General features: G+C 41.9%; 4 protein-coding genes across 5 annotated transcripts in view; 2 read left to right on the forward strand and 2 right to left on the reverse strand.

Moving 5' to 3' along the window:
* The window catches only part of LOC145457416 (threonylcarbamoyladenosine tRNA methylthiotransferase-like), a 264,970-nt gene extending 260,213 nt beyond the window's left edge, over positions 1-4,757 (forward strand). Inside the window, exons 7-14 of one of the 2 annotated variants that reach the window (XM_080335635.1) lie at positions 531-697; positions 1,766-1,884; positions 1,951-2,038; positions 2,096-2,215; positions 3,882-4,028; positions 4,087-4,150; positions 4,211-4,314; positions 4,600-4,757. In XM_080335635.1, coding sequence (XP_080191761.1) covers positions 531-697; positions 1,766-1,884; positions 1,951-2,038; positions 2,096-2,215; positions 3,882-4,028; positions 4,087-4,150; positions 4,211-4,314; positions 4,600-4,740 — 950 coding nt within the window. In that variant the 3' untranslated portion in view covers positions 4,741-4,757. Of the gene's footprint in view, positions 1-530; positions 698-1,765; positions 1,885-1,950; positions 2,039-2,095; positions 2,216-3,881; positions 4,029-4,086; positions 4,315-4,599 lie in introns of both variants that reach the window. The other variant, XM_080335634.1, reaches the window with a different exon arrangement.
* The window catches only part of LOC145457413 (kielin/chordin-like protein), a 298,320-nt gene that overhangs the window by 230,008 nt on the left and 48,177 nt on the right, over positions 1-20,135 (forward strand). The gene's annotated exons all lie outside the window — the stretch shown is intronic.
* LOC145457432 (uncharacterized) overlaps positions 1-20,135 on the reverse strand; it is a 63,478-nt gene that overhangs the window by 21,967 nt on the left and 21,376 nt on the right. The gene's annotated exons all lie outside the window — the stretch shown is intronic.
* On the reverse strand, positions 3,895-8,082 carry LOC145457441 (proteasome subunit alpha type-7-like). The gene is made up of 6 exons (XM_080335666.1): positions 7,872-8,082; positions 7,496-7,622; positions 7,129-7,253; positions 5,968-6,090; positions 5,716-5,898; positions 3,895-4,938 (listed from the first exon to the last, which is right to left on the reverse strand). Exons 1-6 carry the CDS (start codon positions 7,968-7,970, stop codon positions 4,834-4,836), a joined length of 762 nt encoding a protein of 253 aa, XP_080191792.1. The 5' UTR covers positions 7,971-8,082; the 3' UTR covers positions 3,895-4,833.

The following is a 20,135-nucleotide window of genomic DNA, read 5'->3' on the forward strand; positions in this document are numbered from 1 at the left end:
CAAAATTTTATTGTCAGCCCCACGAAATTGCTCAGTTTTCTAAAAGGACTATTTTTGCTCACTTCCAACTGATAAAAGCAAAGTTATTGCAGTTAATTAACCTCGGCGGTGGATAATCCCAGAATTATTAATGATTCAAATAACTTTGCTTCTCCTGGTTGGAATTGCGTCAAATTTGTTTTGCATCGTTTTTGTAGACAACTCGACAATTTCAGGGGGATGACAGGAAAATTTGAAAATATTGAAAATTTTTTTTTATAATATATTCAAAATTTTCAAACTTCCTGTGCGTTCACATCTAAATTTGATCTCCATAGTTTTCATAGGCAACCTAACAATTTAACCAGTGAATCCCCGGAGTCTGTTTTTCTGTTTTAAAAAAATTATTTTTACAACCCCAATGTGTACCGGTATTATAATGTAATGTAGTAGATTTTGTTATCGTGACTCTGACTAGACCGAAAGTTAGGGCTTGCCGAAGGTTTTCACTGCTGTAGCTGAATTCTCACCGTGCGATTATGTTCGTGCAGAAGGGGTAGTCGAGATATGGATTACCAGTGAAGATACAGGAGCCTACGGTCGCGATATCGGCGTCTCGTTGCCGGAACTTCTCTGGGAGCTTGTGGAGGTTATACCGGAAGGCTGCATGATGAGAATCGGAATGACGAACCCACCCTACATTCTTGAACATCTCGAGGTTTGTGATGTGGCTTGGAAATTATCAGTTAGAGTTTGACAATTAGAAATTAGTTGGACAATAGGGCTCTTCAAAAAGGACTTTTTTTCTCAAATCTACTACTTGATAAAAAGGTTAGGTTACCTTATTTAAACCTACACACCAAATTTGGTTCAATTCCAACCAGTAGCCGCATTGCTACAGGAGAAGAAAGTTTCTATTTATTACATAAAAATAAATAGCAAAAAATTTGAAAATTTTCTGTTGACCCCGTGAAAGTGTTAAGTTGTGTATAGAAACGATGTTCACCAAATTTGGTTCAATTCCAACCAGTGGAAGCGGAGTTATGGCCGTCGAAAAATTTGGATTTAAATAAAATAGTATTTACGGTGACCAATTCTTTAATTATTTATTATCGTGGTGCCCACCGTAACTACTATTTTATTCAAATCCGAATTTTTCGACGGCCATAACTCCGCCTCCACTGGTTGGAATTGAGCAAATTTGGTGAACATCGTTTCTATACACAACCTAACACTTTCATGGGGTGAACAGAAATTTTCAAATTTTTTGCTATTTATTTTTATGTAATAAATAGAAACTTTCTTCTGTAGCAATGCGGCTACTGGTTGGAATTGAACCAAATTTGGTGTGTAGGCTTAAATTAGGTAACCTAACAATTTCATCAAGTAGGTAGTACGATTTGAGAAAAAAAGTCATATTTGAAGAGCCCTATTGGACAATTATTGTCAGCTTTCTTGAGTTACATTAGAATTATAGGTACACAGTTTTGTTGCAAATTTCATTAGAATTACTGGATTTGCAAGAACTCGGAAATTGAATTAGATAGAAATACAACAAAATCAAGTTCAGATCATATCAAATCCGAGTATATTCTTAAAATTCATTCCTTATCACGAGAATGGCAAATGTCTGTACGTCCAGCCTGTCTTGTTGTGCACTATAGGCCGACAGTTCTCTTGTAGCATTTTCAGGAAACCCAAAATTAAAATTTCCGGCATTTTGGTCTAATTAGACAATTCGGAATTACAATCAGTTGTCAGTAAATGTAATCGATATTGAATTCAGGAAATGGGCAAAATCCTGAGCCATCCACGAGTGTACGCATTCATGCATGTGCCGGTACAGGCCGGATCTAACCGCACCTTATACGAAATGAGGCGCGAGTACACGAGAGAAGATTTCTGGTAAAGTCGGATTTCAGATTTTCAAACTTGACAAGTCCAGTAAATATTCAAGTTGATATTTTCCAGTAATGTCGTAGATACATTACGGCAGTCAGTTCCTGGGGTCACAATCGCCACTGACATCATTTGCGGTTTCCCGTCGGAGTCTGACGAGGTAGAATGTATACGTTCAGTTGTAAGACCCTCGCAACAATGCGACGAATGTTTTCAGGACTTCGAAGAGACACTGACGCTATGCGCGAAATATGAATTCCCTAGTCTGTTCATAAATCAGTTCTTTCCGAGACCTGGGACTCCGGCAGCGCGTATGCCACAAATCGATAGGCAAGAGGTAAGAATCCAGCATCTGCACTTATTATGCTCCCTCGTGTGGCTAGGCAAAATCAGATAGCTGAGTCCAGTTTCACGATATAGTAACAGTATGAATGAAATATGTACCTTTTATGCAGCCACAATGACTGTAACGACAGTTCTATATTACATTATAAACAGAGGTGGTCAGTACTTCTACTTTTTCGAAGTACTCAAGTAGTTTTCCTCTACTCCTGGTACTTACTCAAGTAGATCTGATTTTCGCTACTTCTACTTCGTAATATTTTGTGATCTACTTACTTCGCTATTTTCAGTTTGTCAAGTAGAAGTAGTTTAATCCTCCAATCAGGAGGATAGCCTCAGGAATTTCGGGGGTGTTTTCACGGAGCATCAACATTTGATTTTCATAAAAGTTGATCAAAGCCCAGAAATTTCGTCGCGTGAGCGCGACCAGTATGGTTTCACGTAAGTATCGGTAAATGTAATTTAGGTAACGGGTTGGCGTGGTTCCGTTCACACCGCATTGTCGCCCTTCGTTCTTATGAAATATTTCATCACAGTATATATGGCTCATCATAACGTAAATAAAGCTACACAATATGGCATTGTTACGATCCACCATATTATTTATCAACTTGTACTAATCGCGCAAAGTGTTTACACCGTATCCTATACGACTTCCCCGTATTGCTCTTCGACTAAACTACGGGCCTTATAATATGGGGAAGGGCGCCATACCATGATATTTTCTAAAACGTGCTGTTGGAGTAAACAGGATTAGTATCGCATTTCCATTTCAATACTATCATTTTCATCCCATGATGCGGGCGAATGCTTATGCTGTCGAAAATTGGATACCTCCTGGTATGCATTATATGAATCAAGCTTGGCACCTTTCGCATAGCTCAATTTGCACCTTTTGACAGTTCATGTGAACGAATTACGGTAGTTTTCACAACGACTTACTTGAGTAGATTTAAAGTCAATCAATCCTACTTCAAGTAGTTTTTGGTTGCTTATGGAAGAAGTACTTCTACTCGTACTTGAGTAAATTTTTTTCATGGCCACTTCTACTTGAGTAGCTTTCTTGACTACTTTAACCACCTCTGATTATAAACCTATATTATTTGAAATTTTTTCGACCATATCTATCTCGCACACTTGCTGTGGGTTGATCACGATTTCACACACATATGATTTCCACTAACATGCGTAGCTTTGCACCACCGTACGTGTTTTCGTATGCTGTGATATGACCAAGAGAGGTTTACAGGCTTTCTCAGTGGAAGATGGTATCGAAACTATGATTCTCAAATTAACAAGGAGTGCTCAATTTCAGAAGGAATACTCGATTCAGATCTGAACAATTGAATCAGTGCCAGCAGCCCTTCATGTTCCATATGCTGTGACACCACCAATCGAGGTTTACAACCTTACACAGTGGGACATAGTATTGAAAGTATCATTACCCATACATAAATTTACTCAGTCAGTGTCCAGTAGCGTTTCATTAGCAGTACTCTGGAAAAAGAAAACTCTTTCACTACTCCATTCGAAGCTTTAGAATTAATGCTAAATTCGAATACTGAGAGTCAGTCTGCCCAGCCCCACCAATTGCTATTGTCAGCTCCTAGCCGTGGTGTTCATTGTCCCATGCTCTATAAAGGCGTTCTGACTATTTCAAGATAAAAAGAAGAACAAAGCGGCTCTCGGATTTATTCCAGAAGTACATGCCGTACGAACACAAACTCGGCACCACGCACACTGTTCTGGTCACGGAAATCTCGCATGACAAGAAGCACTTTGTAGGGCACAACAAATATTACGAGCAAGTGAGTCGTTAAATTGTGCAATGTTCACGGTTCAATTAAGACATTGAGTAATCTTTAGGTTCTGGTGACGATGGAGGAGGATCTGATGGGAAAGATGTTCGATGTTGAAATATATGAAACCGGTAATTATTCACTATCACATGAGCCCCGAGCACACATAACACAGCGCTGTCATTTCACAGGGAAACATTACATGAAGGGCAGGAGAATCTCGGATGGTAAAGTCATTAATCCAGCGCTTGCGCCTACGCTGCCAAAAGGCCAGGTGTCAGGAGAGCCAAAAAAGGTACTTACGCGGACTGACAGCCAGATCTTTTTAACTGAAAAATATGGCCATATTGAATAGTATACTCAATTATTCATATCGAAATATAACCAAATGAATTTCGGCCGACATTCGTCAGGGGTAATCGTCAGCAACACACACATACACAATGGATATTCTTTTCTGTACCAGTTGCAGATGAGGAGTGTTGAAATATTGCGGATTATTTCAATATGAATATTGAAAGTGTCTACCTTCAATAATCTCAAGATATGTTTAAATTCTCTGCCTTTATATACCTTTCAGAGTCCTACAAATGCTACAGCAAGAGCGACGTTACGCCACAGTTCAATCATGAATGCCCTTGCTGGTGCTGTAATATTATTTGCTATTGCCGCTTTATACTATTTTCGGTTGCTGAAAGCAGACCAGTTCAAAAAAAGTTGATAGTGACACACAGGAAAGCTGCGTATGTGATTTTTTTTTGTATTTGCAGCTGCAGGTAGCCGAGAGGATAGTTTTGTTGATCAGTCTGTATCTTTACGAAGAGCTTTTCGAAAGTTTCTGTTGTTTCTTCTCTGCTTCTTCCGCTTTCTCTTTTTCAATCTGTTTGACAAGCTTTTCTATTTCTTCTGTGGAGAGCATCTGAAATGTGGAAGGGAAGGTGTTATTGAGTACTGCAGGGCCAGTCCAGTGAAACTGACTGTGTGGCACATGAAAGCACACAGCAATCTATTTAGTGATGCAAAGTTGAAAAAGGTGGCAAATGATGGATTAGTTATGACCAGAGGTGTTGTCCCAAAATAAGCTAAGGCATATGTCAAAAAGAAACATGGTTGGTTATGACATCAGTATCCACTCCTAATTGCTCATATTGGCAGAGGTGGTCAATAACAAAGTATTTCAAGTAGATTTTGCCTACTCGCATCACTTCCTCAAGTGACAATTATTTCAAACTACTTCTACTTGACAATTTTCAGACTACTTACTTTTTAATAGTAAATCGCTACTTGTACTCGAGTAGAAATTTACAGCGTTACTTCTACTGTAGTACCGATGGTGGCTAGTTTGACCACCTCTGATCATTGATACTCGATTAGAAGTACAAGTAACATCCTAAATTTCTACTCAAGTAGGCTACAAAGAAGTGGAGTGACTTCAAGTATAAAAAGAGTATGTATTTTAGGCCTAGTTTGCTTAAAAAACTGACAACTGAAGTAGAAGTAGTCTCGACTTATATCCAATTGAGTAAGTAGTTCTAAAATTCTATAAGTGTAGAAGTATAAGCAGTATTAAATTATAAGCTCTGAGTAAATAGTGCAAGAGGGCAAGACCTACCCGTAGTACTTTGAAAATGAGAAATACTTCTTTACTGGCCACCTTTGCCTATTGGAGAACAGTTACTTGACACCACTAACGAACCTGCATTGGTTGCTTGTGCCTAATTACAGCGAGTTCAATGCTTTTGCTTCCCGACTGAACCACCTCCAGCAGAGCTCTAGCAGTGAGTTTGATGGTTTCCGCTTCATTATTGATTACGTCATCCTTGTAGTTTTGTTCCAGAAATTCCCGAACTGTCTTTGCGCTACGTCCGATAGCGTTAGCCTTAAAATGTAATGCCATTTGCCATTGAAAATGATTTCTCATACTGAGAGTAGTAAAGTTTTGACCAACCGTCCATTCATGGTACGTCCCAGAAGGATCTGTTTGGTATAAACGAGGAGTGCCGTCATTGTCAAACCCTGTTACCAGAGATGACAGTCCGAACGGACGTCTGCCAGTGCTTTGCGTGTACCTCTAAAAACAGATTGATAGGTGTATTTTCAAGTTCTTGAAACGAGTGATTTGAATTGGGCTGGAGAAAATCTGGTACTTGTGTGAATCGAGTATTCAAGGATACAGTACGAAAGATATGGAAAGTTCTAACATTTACCTTATATGCTTCCACAAAGAATATAATGTTGCTCCTACTTCTACGTCGCCTATATCCTTACAATTTGTGGCAATGCTGTAGATTAGGGTTGTTGAAAAATAATTTTTTTACTGATCCTGGGGATTCACTGATTATACGCTACTCACAAATTTGGCTCAATTCCAACCAGTATACGCAAAGAAAATTGAAATTTCTGAATTTATTATAGATTAAAAATAATTGCAAATTTTACTGTCAACCTCATAAAATTGTTTAGCTGTCTACAAAAACGATGCAAAATAAATTTCACGCAATTTCAACCCGTAGAAGCGAAGTTATTTGTGCGTTTCATTAAAAATTTTAGGATTTGCTATCTTTGCTATTTCAGCTGCAATAACTTCGCTTCTACGGGTTGGAATTGCGTCAGATTGGTTTTGAGCGTTTTTGTAGACAGCTCAACAATTTCATGGGGTCAAATTTTGAAATATTTATTTTTCATTTTGATAGTAAATTTGAAAATTTCTGTTTGCTCTGCGTTGGCGTATATCGGTCGGAATCGAGTCAAATTTGGTATGCAGCGTTTTTTTAGGCAACCTAACAATTCAATTACTGAATCCCCGTGATCCTGAAAAAAGTTATTTTTGAACAACCCTACCGAGGGCTGATCACAGCGTCATAAGAACTTCATCTCCCCTAACACACACTAGTTTTGTATGTTGCGATACGACCATTCGAGGTTTCAAGGTTTCCACAGTGAAAAATACTAACGTAACTATAATTTTCATTGATACGAACTCTTAGTGGTAAGGAGCATATAATTTCAGTACTCGGTCAAACTACTTGGTTTGAATCTTTAGAATTGATACCCGATTCAGATTTTCAAGTACTCGAACCATTGCACCCAGACCTAAATTTCAACACACCTGTTTCAAGCTAGCGATATATCTCGTGATGTACTCGACAGTTACAGGATCTTCCATCGAAAGCTGGTAACTCTGACACTCGATTCGAGCACGGTTTATTATGACTCGAGCATCCGCGGTCAGACCTATAAAATGGTACATTATAATTAGGTTTTTGAAGACATTCTTGCAGTAACAGAGCATCAACATAATCGTAATCGTTACAAGCAGCCAATCGAAAAGAACATTGTCTTGATATTTTATAGCATCTGCACAAGTTATATTTTAGTATCTCACTCCAATTCTACCATGGTGATTGGTGAAAACATGTGACCGAATACGTATTCTACATAAAATAGTATAGGCCTACTGGCCAGTGGCCACCAACCTGCAAATGACATGCAAATGTGTTCGTCAATGTTGCAGATCTTTCGAACAGTCCGTTCTTCCTGCAGTTTTGCAACTGTCTTCTTTTCCACACCCAGTACGACGACATTTTTTCCTTTAACACCAACCTGAAAGTTTTTATGCCTTGGTCACGGACTCACTGTCACGGTATTTCAAAATTGGTTACGGTATTTACTATTGATAATTTTGGAGACCACCAATCTTAAGAGCTCCACAAATTTGCAAGGTGCAAGTCAGCATCAGATTGCACAATGTGCATTACTGCAAATTACAGTGTATTATTCGTTGCGTTTTGCTATAGCCAAGCTAACGACATTTATAAATAGTGGCAACGCAATAAGGTATACCGTACTTACTGCGGTTGAACCTTTCTTTACTGCCTCCTGAGCATACTCTACTTGAAATAAATGTCCATCAGGGGAAAATACGGTTATAGCACGATCGTATCGCGACATGTTTCTCGCTGAAGAGTTAAAGTTGGTAGATAATTCGCAACCGTGGAATAATTTTCCGAAGATACGTTCGTAAGCAACCAGAAACGCTCTTCTCACACGGTATTATGGCTTATCATCCCGTACGGAAAACCCGGTGAAGCAAATCATGATGCAGCAGAATTTGATTTATTTCCATTATATTTCCAGTGGGCGAAAATGTCGTCTGAGAACGCCTAAGTGTCCTCATTTTTTGGAATTCATCCTCCTTTATAGCTTTGACAGCCAGGCCACTGGACATGCACAGCTAAAAAAAAAACGTCAAAACATGCGAAATCTGTAATGTGGATGTTCGAGCGGGTCATTCGGGAGAGGGACTGGAAAATGATTGGAGGGTGCCGAAACGACTTGGAATAGTCTTTAAGTCGTTTCGACACCTTCCTATCTTGTCATTGTATCGAAATTTTTGTGGTTTATTGAACTGATAAAAATTGCTAATAAACCGAACCGAAGTAGTTCGTAATTCGTTAGCATGTATTGTCAAAGGCTGCAAATTGGGCTATGCGGAAGGTGTAGATTGCTGATTGCTGATCCCAGGAGGTATCAATTTTCGACAGAATAGCCTAAGCATTCTTTCGCATCCTGGGATGCAAATTATAGTATTGATATGAAGATGCGATACTAATCATTTGTTTAATGCACCCCGTTTTAGAAAATATCATGGCATGGCGCCCCCCCCCCTCTCCATATTATAAAGCCCGTAGTTAACCTAAATTATGTTCACCGATAATTTCGTGAAAACATATTCGCATCACCACTCCATATCTACTGTATGCGAAGCGCGACAAAAATGATTTACTCAACTTTTATGCAAATCAAATGTTGGTACTAGCCTATGTGAAGACAGCAACGAAATTCCTCAAGCTATCTTTAGGATTAGCGAATTAAACTACTTCTACTTGCAATCCAAAAATAGCGAAATGTAATTAAGTAGATCACAAAATATTACGAAGTAGAAGCAGCTGAAAAATAGAATAACTTGAGTAAGTACCGCAAGTAGCGGAAAACTACTTGAGTTCTTCGAAAAAGTAGAGGTACTACGTTACTGACCAGGTCTGACTACAAGTCTCTATGATCGCAATAAAATCGTCAGATCATATATTTTGATCCGCTCAAGACACACGCAATGTACAATGTAGCCTATATTGTATATACAAGACAGGATGCGATGACCGATAGGAGGATTCCGAAACGACTAGTTAGGAATACTGTAGTAACGTGACTGACGGTCTGTCTAATATACGAGACGTGGTGTAGTTCTCAAGTGTATTCAGTGCTGACGACTAAGCCCCGAAGCACCTGCGATGTCGTCACACCCTAGTGGCGCAAGCACAGTAGCATGAAGACAATAAACAATCCGAATTGAGGCGGTTAGCGGTACATACATGAAGAACGCGGTACAAAAAGCACGAAGCAATTGACAAGCAAGGGGTAATGAAGAACACCACATATTTACAGACACTACTCCTACAACTACATCAGTATACTCCTCGATGCATCTGCGAGGCGCGGTTCTGTTCCGATCCGACCGCCGGACTAGCGGCGCCTGATGATGGTCATCGCGATCGACACTAGTTATAGTAGCGCTCGAACTGCTATCTCCCCCTTAATCGGGAAATTTGAATTCTTCAGCTGCTTCACTGGTGGTGATGTCGACGCCGTCTTGCGGGGTATTATCCGTCTGGTACCTCCGCTCCATTCGGCGATTTCTTCTGAAGGTGCCACGCCCAGTTCTGATATGAATGATCTGGGTTGAGTGTCGGTGTCAAGTTATTTCACAACACCTTGCGATTTGCAGTCCGGAATCCAGACTCGATCTCCCACCTTGAATTCATCGCCAGGTAGGCTACTCTGTGTCTTTTGATGTAGTCACGAGTCACTTTGCGTCGGTAAACTGCTTCGGCTTTCTTCACGGTGGTTCGGTCGACAGATTTGGACAGAAGATCATCTGGATGACACGGTATACTCTTGTTCTTAGTTTGCGGCCCATGCTCATTGCTCAATTCTGCCGGCAAGTAGCCGAGAGCCAATGGCGTGTTGCGGTATGTGAGTAGCGCCAGATATTCATCGTCACATTTCTGCAGGAGGTTTTTAATGGTCTGAACTGCACAATCAGGCTCCGGGATCCCTTGGGGATATCTAGGTGAGGGCATGATATTCAATTTTCATGATATGATATGACATAATATGATATTCATAACATAACATAACATGGTTGGGTTATATTTTGATCTGAACAAGTCACACACAATCAATATTCGATTTTCCAGCTTTCGCAAAAGGATGCAAATTAAGTCACGGGAAGAGAACATAGACGCATCTGTGACCAAAGTCACGCAGATGCCTTGCCTACTAAAAATCTTTTCAGAATTGTCTCTGCTGTGTTTACTGTCTTCGAGACAATGCAAATATCAATGTCCCAGGAGTAGTAGTCAACGGTTAGCAGGTACATGGAATTCTGGTATTGAAAGAAGTCGGCACCAACACGGGACCAGCTAGGGTCTCTCTGGGAAGGATGCTGACAGCATCGGTTCCACCCTTTCTCGCTGATGCTCTAATCATTTTTCGCAATTTCTGACGATTTCTTCAATGTGTTTAGAAATTCCAGACCACCAGCATGACGGTGATGCATTGAGTCGGGATTTTGTCACCCCTTGGCGCCATAGAGCTACCACGTTTACAACTATACGGTCTCTCAATCTGGGATCCACCTCTGTATAGTGCCCGATATAACATTGTTCATTCGTGATTTTTACGGTTGTGCCATTCTCCAGGGGTCACCATAACCTTTTAGAAACCAAGAGCTACTTCTGGGTACTGATTAATGCGATAGGCAATGAGATACTCTCGCCGTTTATCCGTGCTCAGTTGGTTTTCTTCACTTCAGCTCCATTGCGGTCAATGTCCCTCAGTCTGCGTTTCAACCCGTTCAGACGCCAGACGCCATGTAGCAATTCAGCCGCCAGTCTGCGTTTCAATATAGATAACTAACCTACGGATAGATAGACAACACCCGTCGTCACGCTTGCTTGCTCGGAGGAAAATACTGCTCAACAATCTGAACGCAACGTAATTGCCAATCCCATAGCTGACGACCCGAGCCCTCAAATTGAATAAAGTTGATCTTATCTGAAAGCTACTGTCGCACTGATTCCGAAAATATACACTAAAATCAGATCAGGACGATGAAACCGCCTCGAAATACACCGCAAAGTCTGAAAATCGGCATTGTTCTGAACAATCGCAACCACGCAAGGGGCATTGTTATGGCCATTGTGGTGCGTCGCTGCGATTGTTTAGAACAATGCCGATTTTCAGACTTTGAAAACTATTTCGGGATGGTTCCATTGCCTTGATGCGACTATAAAGTACATTTTCAGAATCAGTGCGACAGTAGCTTTCAAATAAGATTAGATTTATTTAATTTGAGCGTTTGGGTCGCCAGCTGTGGGATTGGCAATTACGTTGCGTTCAGATTGTTGAGCAGTATTTTCCTCCGAGCAAGCAAGCGTGACGACGGGTGTTGTCTATCTATCCGTAGGTTAGTTATCTATAGTTTCAACCCGTTCAGACGCCAGACGCCACGGAAAGACCCAGCCGCAGGGTGGCGTTTGGCGTGTGGCGGGTTGGCGTCTAGCGTGTGAACGAATTGAAACGCAGACTGGCGGCTGAATTGCTACATGGCGTCTGGCGTGTGAATGGGTTGAAACGCAGAGTGGCGGGTGATTTGCTACATGGCGTTCGGCGTCTGTAATTTTGAGACGCCGTGTTAGATATCGGGCGCATGAACTGAACCAGAATTTTGCGTTTCTTTCTGATTCGTGATTTAATTCAATTTCCCGGTTTTTGCGAAATCAGTAATTCTCATATAATTAAAAAACTGCGTACATCATTCTAATTTGGACGAAAGTTATTTCGATTGCTCCAATTGCTGACGATTACCCCTGGCTAGTATCGGCGTCTAGTCTCTCCTGCCTCTCTTTACACTCGCAGCTATCTCATACCCAAGACTGCATATACACGTGGAAATGAATGACAATAAGTAACTTTATTGAGATTAATCTACAGTGCAATGAGTACAATAACAATGACCAGGTGGTAGCTCTTGCCCTGGGTAGCAACAATCCTTGAATATCAGCCGGTCACAGACGTCACCGATAAAATACTGGACAAATCAACTTTGCAATTCTATACCTAGTCCGTGATCATCGCATTTGGCTTTTTACTGTTGCATTTGTTGCAATAATTTCCTGGTTCCTGGCTCGTCCGTGAAACGATCGCCCAATACAAGCTATAGTTGGCAACTGGGAGCTTCCATAGGGTGTGTGTGTGTGTGTGCGTCTAAGAATCGTATGTATAAAGGGTATAGTGATGAAATTGCCCATGGAATTACATACGGTTCTGCGAGGTGTTCCCACGGGGGAGCTTCCTTAAACTGCCCCCTCAAATAAATGTTTTCTGGCTACGCCCTTGTTTGCATTGCCTTCAACTTTTTCTCTCCGCCGTCTTGCTCTTCTTGAGCGGTGGCGGATTGCCACAGACATTAGCTAACTAATACTGAGATGATCCGCGCCGCCCATGAAGTTTAGCGCAATGGTAGTGACTTCTGTGTTTCGCCACGCGTTGCATAGCCTACACAGCTAGACTTCAATCGACATGGTAGAATGTAGCCTAGAAAACAGAAACATGCATGAGCAATGAGCAATGTGTCCCCAGCAGTCAGACAGCACTTCTTGGACTGACAATTTCATATATATGCATGCATATCAAAATGTTATTCTATAATATTACAATGTCAAACTCGAAAATTGAGCGGGCAAAGGTGCCCCTGAATTCATGTACTTCACTTAGTGACTAAGGGTGGAGATCATAGAGGTTACTTCAGTTACGGTTACCAAGTAACGCATGCTTTAGTACTGAGTAAAACTCAATTGCGGTCGAGCGGATCATAAAGTATCCTCAGACCTAAAATGAGTTTTTAACGGCACTCAAAACGTCCGTAACTCAAGTTACGTGTAGTGCCAACATGAGTGCGCGGCATGTGCCGCCCAGAAAAAGACCCGACGAAAGAAAGCACTCACAATGAATGGAAAAGAACTAGTAGAAAGGGCCGCGGCTTCAAAGAGATCAACATCGAAAAAGAACTGTGACATCGGGCACTCTAGGCCGAGGTGGATGTTAGAGTAAAGGATCGCTACTGATGCGTGTCGTTCTACATCCTCCTATCTGTTCATGACATCGCATTGTGTCTTATCGCATTGTACATTGTGTGTGACTTGTTCAGATAAAAATATAACCCAACCATGTTATGTTATGTTATGTAGCTTTTTGGTACAGTGAGAGCTCAGACGTTACAGTTGGTCAATCATCCGAGGCCTTACTCGTCACACGGCAACGGCGTCAGCATAGTTATACCACAATGACCTACAGTAATGCATAACAATGACTTGGGAGCTACAGCGGACTTGCTAGGCATCGTGATGCGAATACATTTACAAGTATCTTGGGACGATGGATTTTAAACGGAGTATTGAATAAATTGCATTTTGTAATTGAGATATAAAATAAATTGCATTTTGTAATTGAGATATAAAATTCGAAAATATTAGGCGGACCAGCAGGAAACTTGCCACGGACCGGAGGTTGAGATGAGAACCACTGGTATAGTGGATTGGATACTAGATGATGAATATCAGCACTAGCCAGTCTTCAGGATTACCGGAACACGACCTAACATCGACCTCGCCCTCCGCCACATGCCACCCCATTTTGTCGCTTGCGTCTTATATTTCTCTGCATTACTTTTCATTCAGTGTGCATGCCTCTTATTTACTTCGCCTAGGCTAAGGTGGGTGTCTGATCTTAATGGCTACTCCAAGTTGTTTCGACACCCTCCTATCTTTTCATTGTATCGCAGTCTTGTGATGTTTTGAAACGATGAAAATATTAATAAACCTGACTGACTGACTATCAGGATAGCACGGGGTGTATCTAATTTGTATATGTCGACGTTTGGCGTCGAATATATCAGCTATCAAGACGCCACGTGCTGCATCTAATTTGTGCATGTGGATTGTCGCCGTTTGGCGTCTGAAGGGAAATATCGACTATCAAGACTCCATCGAATGCATCTCATTTGTACATGCCGACGTTTGCAGTCTGATATATCAACCATCCAGACGCCACGGAGTGTATCTAACTTGTATATGTCGGCGATTGGCGTCGGATATATCAGCTATCAACACGCCACGGGCTGCAACTAATTTGTGCATGTCGATTGTCGCCGTTTGGCGTCTGGACGTATATATCGACCATCAAGACGCCACAGAACGCATCTAATTTATATATGCCGTCGTTTGGTGTCTGATATATCAACTATCCAGACGCGACGGGGTGCACCTAACTTGCATATGCCTACGTGTGGCGTCGTATATATTAACTGTCAAGACGCCACGGGCTGCATCTCATTTGTAGCCTACATGTCGATGTTTGTCGCATGTGAGGGCTATGCCGTAAATACGTGGAATTTAGTTGATAGACAGCAAGCGATAGCTAGCTATGTCATACGAGGATGAATGAATAGGCTATTTCTAAGAAGTCTGAAGGACAGAATGTAAGTAGTCTATATAAAAAAAAACTTGTGATTCTGGGCTGACGTTGTGTTCTACAAGGTTAGTCCAGTGTTGTACTAGCACAACAGGATCATACAGCTTTCAAAACTGATTTCGCATATACTGCAACTATCTTCTTCAGCAGTAACGATTTTAATAAGGTGCGTAAAGTCCTCAGCTCAAGTCATTGCTGCCAATGCTACAAGAAAACTCGAGCAGCAATCAAACAAATAACTGTAGCAGACATTATTCCTCTATCGACGAATATAATAATGCAGCGATCAATCCCTTTCATCCACCAGCCTTCCCTTCCATCTTGATGAGTAACTTTGCCTATAAATCAGATCCTGTACACCAGACGCTGTGCAACTGGCTACCTACACACGGCACGGCGGTCTCAAAATTGCCAGACGCCGAACGCCATGTCGCAGTACGGCGTCTTAAAATGTTGGACGCCAGACGACATATAGCACTTCATCCGCCAGTCTGCGTTTCAACCCATTCACACGCCAGACGCCATGTAGCAATTCAGCCGCCAGTCTGCGTTTCAACCCGTTCAGACGCCAGACGCCATGTAGCAATTCAGCCGCCAGTCTGCGTTTCAACCCGTTCAGACGCCAGACGCCACGGAAAGACCCAGCCGCAGGGTGGCGTTTGGCGTGTGGCGGGTTGGCGTCTAGCGGGTTTAACCCCGTCTCCAGATTTCAACGACTACTTCACCTCGGAGTCAAAAGCGCACAAGTACAGCACACGCGCGTCAACGAAGAACAACTACCATATGATCAGGACGGAATATAAGAAAACGCATTGCTCTATCAAGTATGCCGGACCCCAATTGTGGAACAGCATTTCGCCGGCTATCCGACAGTCGTCGAGCATGTCCGCATTCAAGTCGAAATACAAGCAATTTCTTCTAAATCAATACTAGCCAGTCTTCATGATTACCGGACCACGACCTAACATCGACCTCGCCCTCCGCCACATGCCACCTCATTTTGTCGCTTGCGTCTTATATTCTCTGCATTACTTTTCATTCAGTGTGCATGCCTCTTATTTACTTCGCCTAGGCTAAGGTGGGTGTCTGATCTTAAAGGCTACTCCGCAAGTTGTTTCGACACCTTCCTATCTTTTCATTGTATCGCAGTCTTGTGATGTTTTGAAATGATGAAAATATTAATAAAAATACTGACTGATCGGACATTCAGAGCAGTGGGCAGGGTGACCGCCCCTTACCAAGAACAGACAACTCCCACTCACTGGGACTCACACCAGCGTCTCCGGTGTCAGTTGCGTTGCCACACTGCGCGCCGAAGCGCCAATCTCGTCGTCGAGACTAGGGTATATTGCCGAGCGAGATAGTGTAATGGTGATGCGTCCGACTTCTTGATCGGTAGCTCGTGGGCTCGATCCCTGCCCGTGTCAGACCAAAGACTCGAAAACTGGTATCCGCGGCTGTCCTGCTATAGGCACTCAGCAATCACGCATAGCATGGAGGATAAAAACGTGCAGACAGACTAGATGACCTTACTAAAAAGGCCGTATCGCATCTCCGTCGCCAAAGTATCTCGATGAGCGGGCGAAAATAATATCATCACTCCCTCTCTCTCTCTCTCTCTCTCTCTCACTCTCTCGCTCTAGATTCCCATTAGGCCTCCGCGTGGGCGAAAACGAGCAACGCATCTGCTGCGTCCGTATGTTCCTTAAGGTCGACTCACTCATGTTTAACTGGTGGTCATATGAATCCCTCCTCCGCTTCAACTTTCAAATTTATCATTTGAATACTTGCTACTGCGAACGCGGGCGACCACTTTGGTGACCCCTGCAGTCTACACTACACAGCTCTTCTGTGCTATTTTTTCATTCGATTAATTGTTTCGATCCTTCATTGGGTCTTTCTCTGTGGGCTTTTTTGAGCGACACAGTTTAGTTCAGTATATTATTGAAATTTCATCCTTCCAAAATAGCACAAGACTGCGATTAATTGAAAAGATAGGGAGATGTCGAAACGACTTGGAGTAGTCTTTGAGATCATAGACACCCACCAGGGCCTAGGCGATGTAAAGAGGAGGAATGCACACTGAATGAAAATTAAAAGAAGGTAATATATAAAGACAAGCGACAAAATGAGGTGGCATGTAACGGTCGGCGAGATCGATATGTCAGGTCGTGTTCTGGTGAAGTAGAGGGCTGACTACAGTATTCATTCAGTAGAAACTGCTAGTATTGGACTTGAATGTGGACATGCTCGACGACTGACGGATAGACGGTGAGATGCTGTTCCATACATTAGGTCCCGCGTATTTGATAGAGCGATGATCTTTCGCGTAAATCATAAGATTATATGAGACATAGAAGATACGAGGAAGCTAGAAATTGCCAAGTTTATGTATCAGTTCCATTGCGGTCACTGTCCCTCAAATTTCAACGACTACTTCACCTTTGAGTCAAAAGCGCTCAAGTACGGCACACGCGCGTCTACGACGAACAACTACCATATGATCAGGACGGAATACAAGAAAACGCATTGCTCTCAAGAATACCGGACCCCAATTGTGGAGCAGCATCTCGTCATCAGACAGTCGTCAAGCATGTCCGCATTCAAGTCGAAATACAAGCAATCTCTTCTAAATGAATACTATATAGTCAGCCGTCAGAATCACCGGACCACGACCTAACATATTGATCTCGCCTCCCGCCACATGCCACCTCATTTTGTCGCTTGCTTATTCTCTGCTCTACTTTTCATTCACTGTGCAACTGTGCATGCCTCTTCTCTACTTCGCCAAGGCCAAGGTGAGTGTTTGATCTCAACGACTACTCCAAGTCGTTTTGGCACCTTATTATCTGTTCATTGTATCGCAGTTTTTGTGATGTTTTGAACTGATGAAAATATTAATAAACTGATACTACTACTACTACTACTACTACTACTACTACTACTACTACTACTACTACTACTACTACTACTACTACTACTACTACTACTACTACTACTACTACTACTACTACTACTACTACTACTACTACTACTACTACTACTACTACTTGGACTACGCCTAGGCTACTTTTGATACCAAGGTAAAGAAGTCATTATTTTTAGGGCAGTGACCATAGTGGAACTGACACATAAACTTGGCAATTTCTAGTTTCCGCATATCTTTATTTGTAGGACACCGAATCTTTTGAGCAGTGATTTGTTGGACGCATAACCTGGCCCCAATAGGGCTCTGGCTATGATGTGTAGCACCTGATGTTGAAGTGGCGAGCACCAGAGGGTGTGTAACGAAGTACTTGCACATAAACGGAACACCGCCGATAACATGATTGATCAATGATCATTGAACCCAATCCTTCGTATGACACGCAATATTATTACGGTCATAGATTCTCAGTAGCTGCTTCTTTCGATATTTAGTGCCTTTTCTTATCGTTTTATTGCAAACTATCTTAGGCATGTCGCAAAAAAATATATCATCGGTTAAAAGCGCCACTTTTCCATCATAAACACAATAATTACGTTCATTACATTGCGATATATAAATTGTTTTCCTGGACCAATGTGACTGTCATTTATCGTCTATACCAGTGGTTCCCAACCTTTTTCGACCCATCGCCCCAAATTTTGTGAACCGAAAAATGGGCATGCAAACTGTAATCACCGGTGGGTTGACTGAAAAAAAAGGTCAACTTTTCGGTTCGATGTCGAATTTTACACTTTTGCAACCAATTTTTCGTGGGTTGACATAAAAAAAAAATTCTCCGACTTGACTCCAATATAGCCGTTTTAACGCGTCATCGCCCCCTTATCGCCCCCATTCGTTATTTTCGCCCCCTGTCGCCCCCTTTGTCCATTTTCGCCCCCCTATCGCCCCCTTCGTCATTTTCGCCCCCCTAGGCGATATCGCCCACGTTGGGAACCACTGGTCTATACGACTCGCCCACCATATTACATCACGAATTGGAAGGCTGCGTGCCTTCATTTGTTAACAACATTTTACCTCACTGAGTCATACGTCACCGTCACGAATGGATGATTCATTCACTTTTGTCGACTTTACCGATCAAAATATATTTCAGAATTTTTCGCGCGATACCGCGTCGAGTTTGTGCGATCATAAAGCTAAACTACTTTTAGATCGTTATAGTATTCAAAAACCACTGACCGACACCACCTATAAATGTATGAATCTAAGTAACCTATAATACAACTTCTCCGCATTTCTCTTCGCCTATACTAGGGGCCTTTATGGGGTAGGGCGCCATGTCGTGATATTATCTAAAACGGGGTCTTCGAGTAAACAAAGGGTTGGTATCGCATTTTCATATCAATAGTATAATTTGCATCCCATGATGCGACTGAATGCTTATTCTGTCGCAAATTGATACCTCCAGGAATGAATCAATACGAAGCAAGCTCTTTGCACCTTCCGCATAGCTCAATTTGCAGCATTTGACAGTTCACGCGAACGAATTAGGACTGTTTTCAAAACTACTTACTTACTTGAGTAGATTTAAAGTCAGTCAATTCGACTTCTACTTGAAGTATTTTGAGGTTACTTTTAAAATAACTGCTTCCACTCCAACTTGAGTAGATTTTTGCGTCGCTACTTCTACTTCTACTTGAGTAGCTTTCTTGACTTCGGCCACCTCTGGCGAGCACAGATTAACCTCCGACGGTTCGGTTACTGGCGAAAATTGAGCTCAGGCGTCACGGCTGAGCTCGACTAGTGTTGAGGAGTAGCTTGATAGTCGTGTGCTAAAAGTCGCATCAATTCTCAATCAATCAGTCAATCAATTCTTGGGAACGGCGTATGGTCGCATCGATTCACAAAGCTCTCATGGAATATTAAAATTCAGCCGTGGATGATCGACAGGCCAAACCGTTGCTGTTCCATCCTATATATCGAGTTTCGATTCTAATCGATTCCGTAGCCCTTACCTACATATAGTTTATTTTGGTTTAATCACATGTGTAAAATATTATATTTTATATAAATCCATTGATCAGGCCAATAGCAGATTCGCATTTTATCTACGCTGTCCATTGATGGCAATGTTACATAACGCTCGAAACACAGACCGCCGGTCGATACAGCATTACAGTGTGATGGCTTATTATTTATTCTATAATGGGCTATTATGCTTTTTCTGGATTGGAGTGGTGCTTATCGCCATTTATGGCCTTGTGCGCCACGGTCTTGGGGTAATTCAAATGAAGCCGTACCTAAATGGACAATTGAACAATGAACATATTACGAACTCAGCAACGGCGGACCAATATTGCAGTAACGAAAGTAGGTCACGTAGGGTGAAGTTATTAGAAACGATCAGGGTGATAGATCATCTCGTTTTAATGGTAGGATAATCAATAATCATCCTAGGATTCCTAGTATTAGTAATCTTTATACAATTTCACCATATACCCTTGTGAATATGGGGAAGAACTACAGCGATGACTGACAAATTGTTGCGTCGAATGTACATTATCGCATACAGTTGACACAAAATTTATGGTATA

Source organism: Botryllus schlosseri, chromosome 15 (genome assembly GCF_051294905.1).
Source record: "Botryllus schlosseri isolate E-star chromosome 15, Bs_hap1, whole genome shotgun sequence".
In the NCBI taxonomy this organism is placed as follows: domain Eukaryota; kingdom Metazoa; phylum Chordata; class Ascidiacea; order Stolidobranchia; family Styelidae; genus Botryllus; species Botryllus schlosseri.

Bases quoted from the DNA above. Each gene is read 5' to 3' on its own strand.
- LOC145457441 (XM_080335666.1), bottom strand. From the start codon at position 7,970: ATGTCGCGATACGATCGTGCTATAACCGTATTTTCCCCTGATGGACAT. The intron at 7,623-7,871 runs GTAAGTACGGTA...AAAAACTTTCAG, and splicing joins TAAAGAAAGGTTCAACCGCA to GTTGGTGTTAAAGGAAAAAA. The intron at 4,939-5,715 runs GTTCGTTAGTGG...TCCACATTTCAG, and splicing joins GGCACAAGCAACCAATGCAG to ATGCTCTCCACAGAAGAAAT.